Consider the following 15319-nt stretch of genomic DNA (forward strand, 5'->3'; position numbering starts at 1 on the left):
TTTTCTGGCCAGGAAAGCATGCAGGCTGGTTGTGACTGCTTTCTTTAAAGCCTTCAATTTATTCTTATCGCTTCAGTGTAAAGTATCATTTCGTGGCATGAGACTTTGCTTTAAATCTTGTTTCTTCCGTGTCTTGGTCTTGCTAAGGCCAGAAGCAAGATTCCCTGCCATTCCAAGCTCATGCGACTGACATTCCAGGAGCGAGATCTTGTGCGGTCTTTTCAGATCTCTCGCACTCATGTCTTCGATTCTTAAAACTTTTCGTTTGAGGTTTGACCTCAGTTTAAAGGGAGCGTGGGTCAGTGGGCACTTGACAAGCTGTGATGCAGTAAACCTGTCGGGCAGTACACCACCTTCATCTCTCTCTCCTGCATGCCGAACTATCACAGGTCATCTCTCGGTTCTTATTTTCTTAAACTGTTAGAAATTACATAGAATTAATAACTAATTTACCTACACTAATGCCCACCCTGTACCTTGAGTCTTCCAGAAGGAATTTGTAATATTTTCAAATTTTAAGGAAGGGAACTTGTCATTGTGCCCAAACGCCTCATGCCTGCGGAGACTCTTAGTACCAGGTGGATCATCTCTGAACAGAATGATTACACCTGGCACTCAAGGGGTCCCCTCAAGTGTAAACCAGAGCCGGCATGCATTCACTCACATTCTGTTGCTGTTGCAATGTACAGATTTATCCAAGAGCAAAACGACGGAATGTGGTGGGAAGCTGACAATGTACTGCATTAGTAAACTTTTAACAATCCTCATGTTAAAGCTTCATCATAAGTGTATTAAAAAAAAAAACCCATTATGTCATTATGAGGCCATCCCTTCTCCAGAAGCCTCCTTTAAGACAGCACAACATGAACCTAATGAGACGGGGGGGGGGGAACATCGGTTATCAGGACACAGTGATTTAGTGGGGGAACACGGGCATGTGGAACACATTATCCCACCGTAAAGTTTGCGGGGTGGGGGGGGGGGGGTTTCTCCAGGACACAGGGGCTCAGGCTGAGTCGCAAAAAGTAAACGTTTTTGGCTTCTCCTTGAGGCCGCCATGCCGGTGAGGTAATGATGATTACCCAAGGGAGGCGGACCCTCAGTCTGAAACCCACCTCGGCATCACATTCCCAATCAGCGAGCCGACACGGACGGGGCTCTTAAGGCCATCCGGAGGGCGTCTGAGGGGCTCGGCACTCAGACTCGCTGTAAATCACGCCGTTTCTTCATAATGTGCAGAGACAGCCAACGACCCCGGTGGTGCAGTCCTTGTTGATTGGGGGGGGGCTATTTGTGTTTGAAATTAAATAAGACGCTTCTAGGGCTTGGCCAAACTTGGTCTTTAACGTTTGTTCCTCCCAGGGTTGTCTGTGAGGGACAGGGTGTGGCTTAGCAGTGAAGGAAGCCAAAGAAAGTGAAATCCGATTGTTATTTGTGAAGGAGCCCCTTTCGCATAGTTACCGAACCCAGCGAAGCACCTTTGGTGTCCGCGGCAATAATGCATGACATATGCACATCAACTATGCCTTCCCTGCTGCTATGCCTATCAAACAGCCAATATTCCTCACGGGTAATCTAGATGACAACTATTTTCTACCACATTAAATATGCGTCCAGTGTGTTGCGTGGTGCCAATCAGCAACAAACCAATAAATCTGAAAATGTACTATTATTTCTTAGACAATCAGCTGTAATGAGGCAAGGCTCCCCAGTTTATTGCTTTGATTTACTTAGCTGAGAAACAAACTCAAGTTTAGCATTTGCGTGTAGGAAATCAAGCCTGGATAAAATTAGTGGTGGGCGAAATAAGCGAGCGAGCCTTTGGCAAAGACGACCGTTTCCAAATGCCTCTCAGAACCATCATTCAAGAATGGCTTCGCTCTCCAGCTGCGAGTAAAAGCTGCATTTATGGTGTCCAGGCTCTCCTGTTCTTTTCTAAGCAAAAATCACGGCACACCCGCCATTATTTATGACCACGGCCGTCCATACACTAACGTGAGAGCGGTCAGTGCATCGCTGGCCAGTGCATTGCGTTTGTGCGCCGGCTACACCACTTGAGGGCAGCAGAGGCATGAGGAAACAACCACGCTACGCCATCAACTTCCAACCTAGCGATGCTGTGTTTCAGTGCGCTTGAAAACCAGTAAACCATAATGCAATATTGCAATAAAATGCAAAAAAAAACCAAAAAAAACAAAACCGCAAACGTTGCAGTGTGAGGACTTTGTCATTCAAAGCTTGGTCCGCGGCCTCAGCCATGTTAGTACTGCCAAACTGCTGTGTCACAGCGCTGAAAGGGAAATCCTCTGCTTCCTTTTACGTTACTGTAAGCACGGAATTGTAAGCCAGTGTACTGTGGTGACACGCGATCGACTCTGATTCACATGCAGTATACGTCCATATACCTGCTGTACAAGAGCATGGCGCTGCATGGTTGAAGTGCATGTGTTCTCCGGTGCAGCTTCACAATACTGTGATGTACGAAAAGGAAATGCTAACAAGGCTTAAAAAAAGAAGAAGGGGGGGGGGGTTAAGATACGTATTTCACAACAGCATAAAGGATTCCATGCATTAAGTTAAATATTCAAAGTAAATGTTTAACTCAGACTCTCTTGTGTGACAAATGGAGAACAATTCCAGCTAATGGCTGTTTTGGGTGTGTCTGCAATTCAAATTATCCAGTGTTTATTCTCTCTCTCTCTCTCTCTCTCTCTCTCTCTCTCTCTCTCTCCGTCACTCGACACATTTCTTGGACTTGCCCTTCCCAGCTGCCATGAAATTTAGATACAAAACAATGATTCTCTTCAAGTTATTCAAAACCGTGACAAGACAGGAGTCTTCAAAGTGGCCTTTGTGAAAACCACACAGGGGTCAAAGGCCTGAGTGTAACACAGGAAAAGGACCTTCTAAGAGACTTAAACAGTATTTACTTTATATATATATATATATATATATATATATATATATATATATATATATATATATATATATATATATATATATATAACTTTCCCTGTGTTTATAATGACTAGCTCACTAGAAACCCAAAGATGGCCCGACCTCTGTTGTTTATCTTTGCACACTGTGATACTTGACAGTACACCCTGGATGATGAGTTGGGGAAAAAAAACCCCAAAAAAAAACCAAAAAACAAAAAAAAAACATGTGATCTAGAACTTTTCATGACAACGTTAAAAATCAGGGTCTACGCTTCAGTGAAGGTCCTGAAGGCTCAACCCATCGGTTACCCTCTGGCCCTCAGCATTTTAGCATACAGCACACTTCAAAGGCCACGTTTTCACTGTACGTGCCCAAATGTGCTGACTCCTGGTCGCAGAATGTCACCCGGAGGCCACACGTGACTCACAGCAGTTTCAGGGAATTGTAAACCTTAGCAATTAGGCTGCACCCTTTTAAAAGCGCTACCGTCTTTCCCGGTGGAAATATAAATTGGGGTTTATTATACTACTAGCCTGAAGCGGGGTTTGTTTGACCTAATCTGTGAACTATCAGAAATGTTGTGATATTTGGCCCATACAGTTCATTAAAAGAAATCGACCTGTGCGCAGCTGGTGTGTTTTGGTGTATAATTACAGAATCCGCATTAAATGTAATTAGTTATCATGCGTAAAATTGCAATTCACATTTGAATATGCACAGGAAAGGACTGCGTATGGCGCTTGAAGAGGGCCGGAATTGAAATATGAAATGTGGCCTACGGGTGCTCTGTTTTCACAGGTTTTTTTGAAAGAGTGAAAGAGTGTGTGAACTGGGCAACGGTAGGTCTGGTAACCGTTTTAGACGGTGCCGAGCTTAGTCCTGCTCCGGCGGTACGGCGTGTCGTGAGAGAGAGAGAGAGAGAGAGAGAGAGAGAGAGAGAGAGAGAGAGAGAGAGAGAGAGAGAGAGAGAGAGAGAGAGAGAGAGAGAGAGAGAGAGAGAGAGAGAGAGAGAGAGAGAGAGAGAGAGAGAGAGAGAGAGAGAGAGAGAGAGAGAGAGAGAGAGAGAGAGAGAGAGAGAGAGAGAGAGAGACGCTGCACCGGGAGCAGAGTTGCACTGTCATGCTGATGTCGAAACCGGCCGCCGACGTGGAACGGTGCCAATACGCGCCCTGCGTCACCAGTGGACGCCTGGAAAGGTCGGCTTGGCGCGGTGCAAACAAAAGTCTCCAATTGTTGTTGTTGTTTTCTCATAGCGCATTTTGCTTCAACCCGCTGGCGCACGAAGGAGCGAAAAAGTTCCAAGACCGATTCCGTCCGGCGGTGTCGTGAGCCGCTGTTTCTGCGCACAATTTCCGGTGAGTTTTTAGGCGCTAGTGAGGTAGCTGTGCTGCCTTGGCCACAGTTGCTGCATGTTTTCGCGATGATGCATTATTTCTAATAAGGATTTGCTTTCCTGCCACTTTCGGGGTGTAATTTGGCAGATGCAGTACTTCGCACGTACTTAATGTGGGAAGTGCACAGGACGTTTCAGTTCCTTCGGTTGGAATATTTTGAGATTAAAGGTGCAGTTAGCCATAGACCTAGTCTGAAAAATAAAATGGTCTTTTATATTCTGCTCAAAGGTATCTAACGTTTCCTTTTCTTTGTTAGTAATTGCCCGAAATATAGATTTAAGTACTGTTGTAAATGACTGTATTTTATACAATTGGTTCTTCGGTTATAAAAACTAATCCGACCTGACACGTTAATATTAGTGCATTAGGCTGTGATCCATCCGTATGATTGCCTCCCGTTGTAGTCACTGTACGTGCAGTCGAGCGTAGGAAGCCCTCGGGGTGTGTGTGTGTGTGTGTGTGTGTGTGTGTGTGTGTGTGTGTGTGTGTGTGTGTGTGTGTGTGTCTTTTAGGTGGTGGATTCTATGTCTGTCTTTTCTTGATAACTGATAGACCACCGCCGGCCTCTTATAAAGTCAAACAAAACACTTCCATTATTTGGGAAAAACGGTACTATTTGCCTTAACATCATACGTTTATTTATTAAGAGCAAGTGGAATCAGTGATTTTATCTCCCAGTAAAATGTGGTGCTTTATTGTTGCTCATTTGACAATTTGGCTTGTCAGCACTTCCGCAACCACATGATCCGATTCCATGGAGGTCTGATTTATCTGTCGTTGCAGAGCTAACTTCCTAAGAGAAATCATTTTGGTAAAGTTATAGATTCACCAGAGTCATGTGAGCGTTGCGAGTCTTTGCATGTCTAAGCTGTTTATACGCTGAAATACTGAACAATCATATATTAAAATAACAAAGGTTTTACAAGTTTTTTTTTTCTCCACATGACAAGACTTTTAATAACTGAATTCACAGCCCTTTGATTCACAGCGCTTTTCGGAATCAGTTGCCTTCTGCACTCTCGGGGTCACGTATCTCTGGAAACTGATGTATTTATAGGCAACACAATTTGTATTTTATTTAATGGTTGGCTAACGATGGACCTAAAGATGTCCTAAAACTAGTTCATACTTAATATAGATTATTACAACAGTACTACAAATTATGTAATATAATTACAGTACTTCTTATACATAGACTTGTACCACTCATTTTAGGTGATTGTCACAACTAAAAACAGGGCCTTGGGGTTGTTTTATAACCATAGCCATGCCCCACGCTCTTCTGTCAGATGATGAACACGTACAGATCCCGCAAAACTAAACTGGGTTGAACGTAGGCTTGCCCGCTCGGTTTCCGTTAATAAGTAACGACTCCCTGGCGGGAGGGTGCTGAAATACGTGGTACGGTTCTTCGTGTAAGTGTGTTGCCGGACCTTATCAGAACAGTGCCGTAGAGAGGTTGACACAGTGAGCCTTTATAGGAGGTTGAGGCGCGGACCTCCACAGGTGCACTGGAAAGCCAAGCCTGCATCGGCGGTGCCCGTGATGAGCGTGCATCGGCGGCAAGCACTCGTATGCGGAACACTCGGATGCAACCGGATGGGTGCAAAGTCTCTTCAGATGCACCGAAAGTTCCAGTGGTAAAATCCAGTGGAAGTTATCAAGCACTGAGGGTGAGGAGCTGGGGATTCGCCTCCACAGATGTCTGATATCAGCAAGGCCTGAGGTGCAAGGCATTACAGGGGGACGCTGTGCTGCGCTGGTTTGTGGTGTTCAGGAAATCACTAGTTATCCTTTTGCCTATGTGTATGGTTGTGGGCGTGGCTTTGTTGACAGTTTTCGCCATTTCAGACTTGGGGAAAGAAAAACGGAACTGAAACACGATTCAGCAGTGTTGCGTACTGGGTTTAACTCCCACGGAAGCTTCGCTCTAGCGTGAAATAAACTTTCCACCATTGTTTAGCGTCGTGCTTTAGTGCTGTAAGATTTCACTGTGCTGCTGTATTACCTATACTTTAGTTTGACTATATAACTTGATTGTATAACATATTGGCGCAAACCTAATGCATTAAAGTCCAAAGCCATTGAGGGGATTACTTTCTAAGCTTAAAGGCCCTTTGGGGCATATTGTTTAATAACCTACTTATAAACTCATTTATTCTTTAAATTTTTGTAGCACATGGACCAGGAGTCATAAACACACCTCACCCAGTCAAAGCAGGAAACCTCGAAATGAACCAGGAAACTCACAGGTGGAGAACTGACAGCAGTTTTGGGATGCCTGTCCATTCGTTGATCTGATATACTCAACCACCGAGAGATGAAAGAACAAGCTCATCTGTATGGGCAAAGTGGAGCAGTGTTGGCGTCTAAGTGATTCTGTCCTGACAGCTTTCTCTGGATTATTCAATGATGCCCGTTCAGCCTGAGAGGGTCCCCTGCCATGATGGCCTTCCAACCAAACTGAAAAAATATAGCTCTCTGTCTCCCAGTGACCTCCAGCTGTGTCTGTATTTCCTAATGACACGAGGTTGGGTGTAAACTCTTTGCTCGTCCCCGTTCTGCAACCCACCCCGCGTAACCACATCCCTGAGGCCTCAGAGAATGCTATGTCCAAGGAAGAAAAGGCCTATTAAGGATGAGGATTTCTCAGCCATCGCAGTGCCCTCCATGAAGGGCCACGGTTACCTTGACTACACCATCGAGAGTCACCCTTCGCGAGCCTTCGCGCTCATGGACGAACTCCGCCACCACGGGCTGCTCTGCGACCTGGTGCTCCACGTGACCTACAAAGACACGGTAGTGGATTTCAAGGTGAGAGTTTCCAGGGTTCAGTTGGCGAGAAAGACGAGCGTCAGTGCGATTTGAATCGTGCTAGTGGTTCTTTGGGGGGAGGGGGTGATGTGTGATATAGCACCATATACAGAAAATGTCAAGGAACTCGAGTTAAAAATACTAACGATGAAAGCTGCTTGGGACTACTTAGCATCTCATATTCCTAACACCAACTGGTTAGTCCTAGCAATTGTTGATTAAACTGTGAAACTGCACTGCAGTGCAGTGTTGGTTTGCTTTTGACAGTTGGTTTAGTGCTGGATCAGAATGGTATGCTTGCGAGCCAGCTGGTTTTATGGCATGTGACGTCCCACGCTTTAATGTCGCTATTCCCGTCACGGACTTGCGTCTACATTTCCCAGGTACACAAACTTGTGTTGGCTGCCTGCAGCCCCTACTTCAAGGCCATGTTCACCAGCAACTTCCGGGAGTGCCAGGAGTCAGAGGTGACCCTACGGGACGTGTGCCCACAGGTGATCGGCCGGCTGGTGGACTTCGCCTACACGTCACGCATCACGGTGGGCGAGACGTGTGTGATGCACGTCCTGCTGACCGCCATGCGCTACCAGATGGAGGACGTGGCCAAGGCCTGCTGTGACTTCCTCATCAAGAACCTGGAGCCGTCCAACGTCATCGGCATTGCCCGCTTCGCCGAGGAAATCGGCTGCGTGGAGCTGCACCAACGTAGCCGCGAGTACGTCAACACGCACTTCAGCGAGGTAGATGGCGGGCTGGGGATGGGTGGCGGGTGGGTGCATTGCCAGGCATCGCTGAGCATCAGCTACTTAGTAGTTCGGCAGCTTTTTGACTTGAGCAAATCAGGAGCCAGCTCGTTTCTGTTCCATTAGTTTCTGAGCTTCCTTGGTAGGCAGCCACAGCTTTTTGCTTTAGCTGAAGGCCATCAAGAGTGGAATGAAATAGTTGTCAATTTGGCGATGGGGGAGGGGGGGGGGAATCAGGCCTTCTGAGCCCCTTCAGGACACCTGAGCCAAGCTGTGCGACATCTTTGTTCTTTTGTCCCAGGTGACCAAAGAGGAGGAGTTCTTCAGCTTGTCCCACTGCCAACTGCTGGAGCTGATCAGCCAAGACAGCCTGAAGGTTCTGTGCGAGACCGAAGTGTACAAAGCCTGTATCGACTGGGTGCGCTGGGACGTGGAGGGCCGGGCCCAGTACTTCCACGCCCTGCTCAATGCCGTGCACATCTACGCCCTGCCGGCCAAGTTCCTCAAGCGGCAGCTGCAGTCATGCCCCATCCTGAGCAAGGCCAACTCCTGCAAGGACTTCCTCTCCAAGATCTTCCAGGACATGACCCTCCGCAAGCCGCTGCCGCCGCCGCCGCACCGTGGCACACAGCTGATCTACGTGGCCGGCGGCTACCGGCAGCACTCGCTGGCCTCCATGGAGGCGTTTGACCCACGGCGGGGGGCCTGGCTGAAGCTGGAAGGGATGGCCTCGCCCTGCAGCGGCCTAGGTGCCTGCGTGCTCTTTGGCCTCTTCTACGCCGTGGGCGGACGCAACCTCTCGCTGGAGAGCAACGTGGACTCGGCCGAGTTGTTCTGCTACAACCCGATGACCAATCAGTGGACGCAGCTGGCCTCGCTCAACACGGCCCGGAACAGGGTGGGTGTCGGCGAGCTCGATGGGAGCATCTATGCAGTCGGGGGCTCGCATGGTTCCACACATCACAACACTGTAGAGAGGTGGGCGCAACATTTTAATTGACTAGATTGAATATGTGTGTGTGTGTGTGTGTGTTTACTGATTACTCAGTCACTGCTTTGCTCACTCATTTGTTTTAACATGCAGGTCTTTTTGGATAGTTATTTTTAAGTGAGACTTCCCTTTAAAATGGACTTCTCTCCATGCAGTATCAGAACATTTACTAATTTGTTCGGTGAGTTTATGAGTTTATACAAGCTGACATACTCTTGCATTACTGCAGGATTAGAAACTAATCCATTCACCTGTCTGAAACCTGCATACCTGTCAACACCAGGATTGGGTGGTTTAACTGGAAATGCCTTTAGCCTTGGTTAAAGACTAGGTCACACAATACCCCAGGCATTCAGCTCTCTGTTACGTGTTACAGACGAGCGCCGTTCCAGTTAAAAGAGTGTTTTCTCAGAGTTATAGATCCTTTTTCATACTGTGCTGGGCTTCCAGTCTTTTGACAGCTTCTGAACGTTTTAGACTCAGGACGTACACCCTCTAGGAACAGGCTGCTTAGGAGTCTTGTTTTTAGTCAGAGCAGTCACTCCAGACAAACAGGCTTCAGGTTGCTCTGTTTCATAACCCACATACCAAAGCCTGTAGTCCTGCTAAACTCCATAAAAGCAGTCGGACCAGGTTGCGGTCGCTGCGCTGTCTGCTGATGACGGATGAAACAGCAGTGCATCCTTTGCATAACAATGACTATGCACATTTTAATCTCAAATGCAATTTGACCGCACCTTATTCAACGTCCCCCTTGCCAAAGGTTAATAAACTGAGGGTGGTGGGTTTTATGTAAGATGCTTTTATTATATACGCTGAGTCACTATTGTAAACATTAAACAGCGGAAGAAGAGACTCCCATGTCGCCTTCCAGCACGCTATAAATAGAACCAGAATAACTGAATTAATGAAATGCATAACTCAGCAATAAAATGCTACACAGGACTCAAGTGCAGCAAATGCTTCAGAACTCAGGAATGTGTCCTACTGATAGTGTTTTATTTACTCCTGTGAACAGAGCAACCCTGAGAATGCGGTCAGTGCAAGCGAGTATCTGGTCTAATCCAAAGCAAGAACGAAGCAGAGATACTAACAGCAGAAATCAGTAAAACAGCCCAAAAAAATCTGAATGGAAAGAACTTCAAGAGAGGGAGTCCTCTTTAGGCTTGTCCCTCTACAGCCACCGTAATCAGTCTGCAAATGGTTCAAGGCCCTGAAACTGTTTCTCAATGGAGGCATCAAGGTGTTCGCAGCCTCGCCGTACTCCCGTCGAAAGGCTCTGTGGTTACTCGGACGTTTTTTCCACGGCTAGCGCAACACAGTTGCGTGCTGCGGTCAGGCTGGGCCCGGTTTGCTGTGTACCGTGTTTGCTGCTACGGTGTACTTCAGCCCAGGAAACTGCTGTAAGATGTCATGAAACTGTTCATACTCTTTATGGAATGGGTTCTTCAAGAATGTAGGCATATTATGGATAAGGCATCGGTATTATGGCTCTAATAAAAATATTCAGTCTAATAATAATAACAACAATAATTATTATTATTACTAATATAATATTACTTTGATTATTATTAAGAGTAATATTTAGGCCTTTCATGTATCTATAATACTGATACTTTATACAAATCAATATAAATTAAAAATGGAAATGGAAAACAAGTGGTGAAAGAATATGGAAATACATGCACACATACTAAACACCAAATTTCACATCCGTTTTACAGATACGATCCAGAGGCGAACAGGTGGACGTTTGTGTCCCCCATGTCGGTGGCTCGCCTGGGGGCGGGTGTGGCAGCGTGTTGCGGGGCGCTCTACGTGGTGGGCGGCTTCGACGGCGAAAACCGCTGGAAGACGGTGGAGCGTTACCAGCCGGACACCAACACCTGGCAACACGTGGCACCTATGAATACCGTGCGGAGCGGTGTCGGTAAACACCACTTAGCTCACCCTGGGGGGTCACCCATGAGGGCATTGTGTGGAGTTTTCCTTCTGCTGTTTTGCACGTATGATGTCATGTAGGTTGGGAGCGAGTGATGTTTCTGCACTGATCACCTTGTCCTTTACGTTGCGGCCACGCAGGAGTGGTGTGTATGGAGTCCTGCCTCTACGCAGTGGGTGGTTACGATGGCCACACACAGCTACACACCGTGGAGAGGTACAACCCCACCCGAGATGTCTGGGAGCCTGTGGCGTCCATGTCCCACTGCCGCAGTGCACACGGAGTCACCGTCTACCAGCGCCGACTCTTCGTGTTCGGTGAGCCACTACTGCCCCGGATGCCCGGAACTCTGTGCACGATCGGGCATCGAGAAAAGATCCGGGATTCCCTTCTATCTGCCTGTGGTTTTTCCGAAATGACATTCTGTCTGATGACTGGTTACATACCAAGACAACAGGGCAGACAAAGCAGCTGCACTCTCACCGTGACCCCTGGTCACGCCCCCTCATCACACCTCCTCCCTTGTCAACAGTGGTACATACAGGCTTCATCCACAGTGTGACCCACTTCCCTTTTCTTGGGTTATCACATTCCTTCCAAATGCCTTTTCAAGGAACCTCAGTGTTGGCATCGCCAGACACTGAACACTTTTAGATGAAGTGATTTGGCTGGCTTTCATCTGATTTTAGTTTCTGTGCCCACACTGTCCTTGGATAACAGGATGCACTGCATTTTGTAGTCACTTTCTGGTTTTCATTTGTCATGTTAGATGCTTATCTTTATGCTTTCAGTATGCATTCAGAATGTAGTCACAGTACTAATGGTCAATTCAGTCAACCTTTAAACCTTGGTCTAAATATTACTAATTATGCTAATACTACTAAATTATGCTAATGAACATTCCATTTACCCTCAAGGTGGCTTCAACCAGGGTGGGTTCGTGTCCAGCGTGGAGTGCTACTGTCCGGTCAGCAACCAGTGGACATATGTGACGGACATGCCTGTGGGGCGTAGCGGAATGGGCGTGGCTGTAACCATGGAGCCCTGCCCGGGCTGCTTACTGGAAGAGGAAGAATTGTGACGGGTCTTTTGAATGTAGTTTGACACGCCCTCAAAGTCCACCCAGTGCCCAATCAGGCCAGGTGGCATAGGAACTGCTTTGCCCTAGAAAACAATTCCCTCATGAAGATTTCAGACAGTTTCAGCGCTGCAGTATTTTAAGAGAGTTCACTGGTCACAGTGTGTTTGTGTGTTTTAATTTAGAAAGCAATCAGTGTACTCCTGAAATGATTCTCTAATGAGAATACACCGCCTCTCAGACGTATGTTAACTCAATGCCTGACTGCAGAAGTCCTTATCAATTTGTTCTGTATACCTGTTTTAAAAAAATTTAAAGTTCATATGGACTCGAATTTTTGCATGTTTTTACTTGGACCATCCTGTGCAAACAGGAGATATCTGTGATCTTTTTTTTTTTCTGAAGAGACATTGAGCCCAATTGAAAATCTCATATTTTATGAGGTGTAGTTTTATTCTTGACCACTAGGTGGAGGGCTATGACTTCCGGAATAGAAGCACTTTTAACACAGGATTATGGAAAGTGAATGTCCAAAGGTTCAATGTGGGGTTGTTGGGGGTTTTTTGTTTTTTGTTTTGTGTGTGTTTGTTTTCTTTTGTTTTGCTTTTTGTATCAATACAATACATTTTAATCAATAATTAATTCATTAATAATCCATTAATGATGTTCACTGGCTCTAATATATCTTCAATAAATTTTTTAAACCCCATCGTACCCTTTAACCTAAACTTCATGGTTAAATTCAGATATATTCTGTGACCACTTTACAGAAAACATCTGCCTTTTATAAACATCTACCTGCAGAATTCACTGGCCACTTTGTTAGGAATAGCTATATAAGTGCACTTTATAAGAGTATAATTACACATTAAGGTCCATATTTTGGTATACACATCTCATCAGCCGCCCTCTAACCCTTCATCATCATCATTCATCAGTTTCTATCACAAGAGTACAGCTGACCATATATTGTTTGGGAGGTCTGCTATTTGCCTGGTTGTGGATGGACGTTCACTGGCCACCATTGATTCACAATTTGGCTGAAAGTTTGCTGCCAGGAGATATGCGCCCAAATCTGACAGTTGATAAAAGGTTAGAGGACAACACAAATGTTTATTGCAGCAGACGGGCCCTAGACCGAAACTTTACACAACCCAGGTGTTTCTAATAAAAGTGCCTGGTTAAGTATCTATGCAATGTTCAATCCAAACTCTACGCTGTCAATGCCTTTGATGGGTGCACTAGAAAGTCAGCATTTACTATTTAGGCCGCACAAAACATTAACACCATTTTTATTAAATCAAATGTTAGACGCGTGACGTGTCCAAGGTGAGGTTAACTTGTTTGCTTTTTATTTTGTTAAACGCCGGGCCATTTGTCCAGAGTGCACCATGCCTTAACGCAAAGGTGGCACGCAGGGCCAAGCAGCTTGTTAAGCGAACCGAGCTCCGAGACCGTGCACGAAGCCCCGTGCAGTCGGCGAGGGAACGAGTCCAAGCATTCGTGCTTAATGAGCAGACGCGCTCTCTCGCGCGCGCCCGCGCGCACATCGACACGAGGGAAACGTGCATGCAATAAAGGCCCGGGGCCTCCTCGTGGCTCGTGCCGAGCGCTGATACCTGATTGGTGGCGGAGAGATTTTGTGTGTGTGTGTGTGTGTGTGTGTGTGAGTGTGAGTGAGTTTTAGTTGATGACTCACAGTATAAAGGCATGACGCACTGGCGCGTGCGTTCTCGGTCTCGGACGCGTGCATAGCGACACGCCGTTCATGACGCGTCATCACTAGCCCCCGGTGACCGAGTGAGTTTACGCCAACAGCCCGACCTATGTCGGCGACCCTTTCTAGATGTCTCGTAGCAGAATAGGACTCCTTTCGTGTTAACGAAAATAGCAATGACCGCGTTATTGCTGGATTATTATTGATTATTTGTATTTAATACAAAACAACTGCAGCTAACGTCCTACAATCTGAGCCACCATTTCAGTGTATGAAATGGGCAGTTCCAAATGGTTGGTTGCTCCATGGTAGGTTTTGTTTCAGCTGAACCAAAATCGTATAAGCCTTTCAGATCCAAGTCGAGAAGTGACAATCTTGTCTCCGGGCAAAAGTATCTCACAGACACTCTCCAATGAAATGCTGACATTACAAGGTAATGTCACGTCAACGTACAGCTGCAATCCCAGTGTTTTTGATGCGCACTACCACCGTCTTCCCACAGGGGGGCGCTAGGGAGCTTCGGTCGAGCAGCAACGAGAACTTCAGCGCTAACTAACAACTCAAAGGCCAAGGCCAGAGGGCTGGAGAACTGGTGCTAGTGCGGCATCGCGACCTACAAAACGCGATCAGTTGCCAGTCGTCAGGTTACTTGGGCACGCAACGTACACAGCAGCTCCAGCAAAAGTCTGGCGTGTTTAGCAGTTCAAACACAAATTCATCCCCAACTTTGTCAGACCAATACCTTGCTAGGCACAAATCAGTTCAGCCTCCTGTAAATCTGTGCAAATTAGACTCTTTCTGGACCACAATTCTGATTGACGTTGACAGGAGCCAAAATACATTAAAGCTCAAAACAATATACTTTGTAAGTCTATCATGGTGATGCTCGTGTGCCATTTTTTATTAGATGTATAAAAACTTTATGAACAATTTACCTGTCTTCAAGCTCGACTGACTCGATTTCGTGTTTTAAAAAGTTAAACTCAACGTGCAACAACTTTTTTTTTTAAAACACGAAATTCCAGAACTTACAAGTATAGTTATCTGCATAAAACAGCAACCAAGTTCGCAATCCACCAGGAAGCTGTTTTGTAAGAGGTTTATTATGGTCCTTATTTCAGTCATTCCAAACACACATCTTTATTTCTTTCATGCGTTTGGACGCAATACCTACCCAAACCTCGCCGTAGCACATTAAATCTAGGCCTTTACTCCATTTGTCTCATATAAATCATCTACAACGTGGCTTAGGTTTTTGTTTAATATTTAACCGATGCAAAAACAACGACAAAAAAGCATGAAATATTTCTTTCTCCGATATTAAAACTGAAACACGCTGTTTGCGGTGAGACCTATGAAAGACGAACAAGGACATATTCCTACAACTGGCTTTTTTTTTTACCCCCTAAGCTCATATATTGTGCCTGTATCAGCATGTAACCATGATGCCATCGGATCATTCATGAAGTTTACAACGTACGGCATAGGTATGATAGACGGACCACGTCGCGAAGGACTGAAAGCTAAACTGTGCTTTCTCCAAACTCAGCTCAGATGCATGAGTCGACGGTTTCAAGCTCCCCACCCTGTGAATTGATTCTACTATAGGTCCGCCTAAAAGTTGGCTGTGGAAGGCGGGGGGGTGGCACATTGTACGCCGCTCGTATTTATTCTTTAAAATGTGCGATGCGCGTATTTAC

At 46.1% G+C, this 15319-nt stretch overlaps 1 protein-coding gene across 3 annotated transcripts; it reads left to right on the forward strand.

Annotated features, from left to right (window-relative positions):
- Window positions 1–4030: 4030 nt before the first annotated feature.
- On the forward strand, window positions 4031–12611 carry keap1a (kelch-like ECH-associated protein 1a). 3 transcript variants are annotated; one of them, XM_035536294.1, is made up of 7 exons: window positions 4031–4295; window positions 6511–7148; window positions 7532–7888; window positions 8193–8789; window positions 10607–10812; window positions 10965–11141; window positions 11742–12611. In XM_035536294.1, exons 2-7 carry the CDS (start codon window positions 6939–6941, stop codon window positions 11836–11838), a joined length of 1644 nt encoding a protein of 547 aa, XP_035392187.1. In that variant the 5' UTR covers window positions 4031–4295; window positions 6511–6938; the 3' UTR covers window positions 11839–12611. The 3 variants fall into 3 exon arrangements, with proteins under 3 accessions (XP_035392187.1, XP_026876855.2, XP_035392188.1); XM_027021054.2 differs by having other exon boundaries at window positions 4032–4295; window positions 8193–8869; XM_035536295.1 differs by lacking the exon at window positions 4031–4295 and having other exon boundaries at window positions 7069–7148; window positions 7561–7888; window positions 8193–8869.
- The last annotated feature ends 2708 nt before the right edge of the window (window positions 12612–15319 follow it).

Source organism: Electrophorus electricus, chromosome 18, assembly GCF_013358815.1.
Source record: "Electrophorus electricus isolate fEleEle1 chromosome 18, fEleEle1.pri, whole genome shotgun sequence".
In the NCBI taxonomy this organism is placed as follows: Eukaryota; Metazoa; Chordata; class Actinopteri; order Gymnotiformes; family Gymnotidae; genus Electrophorus; species Electrophorus electricus.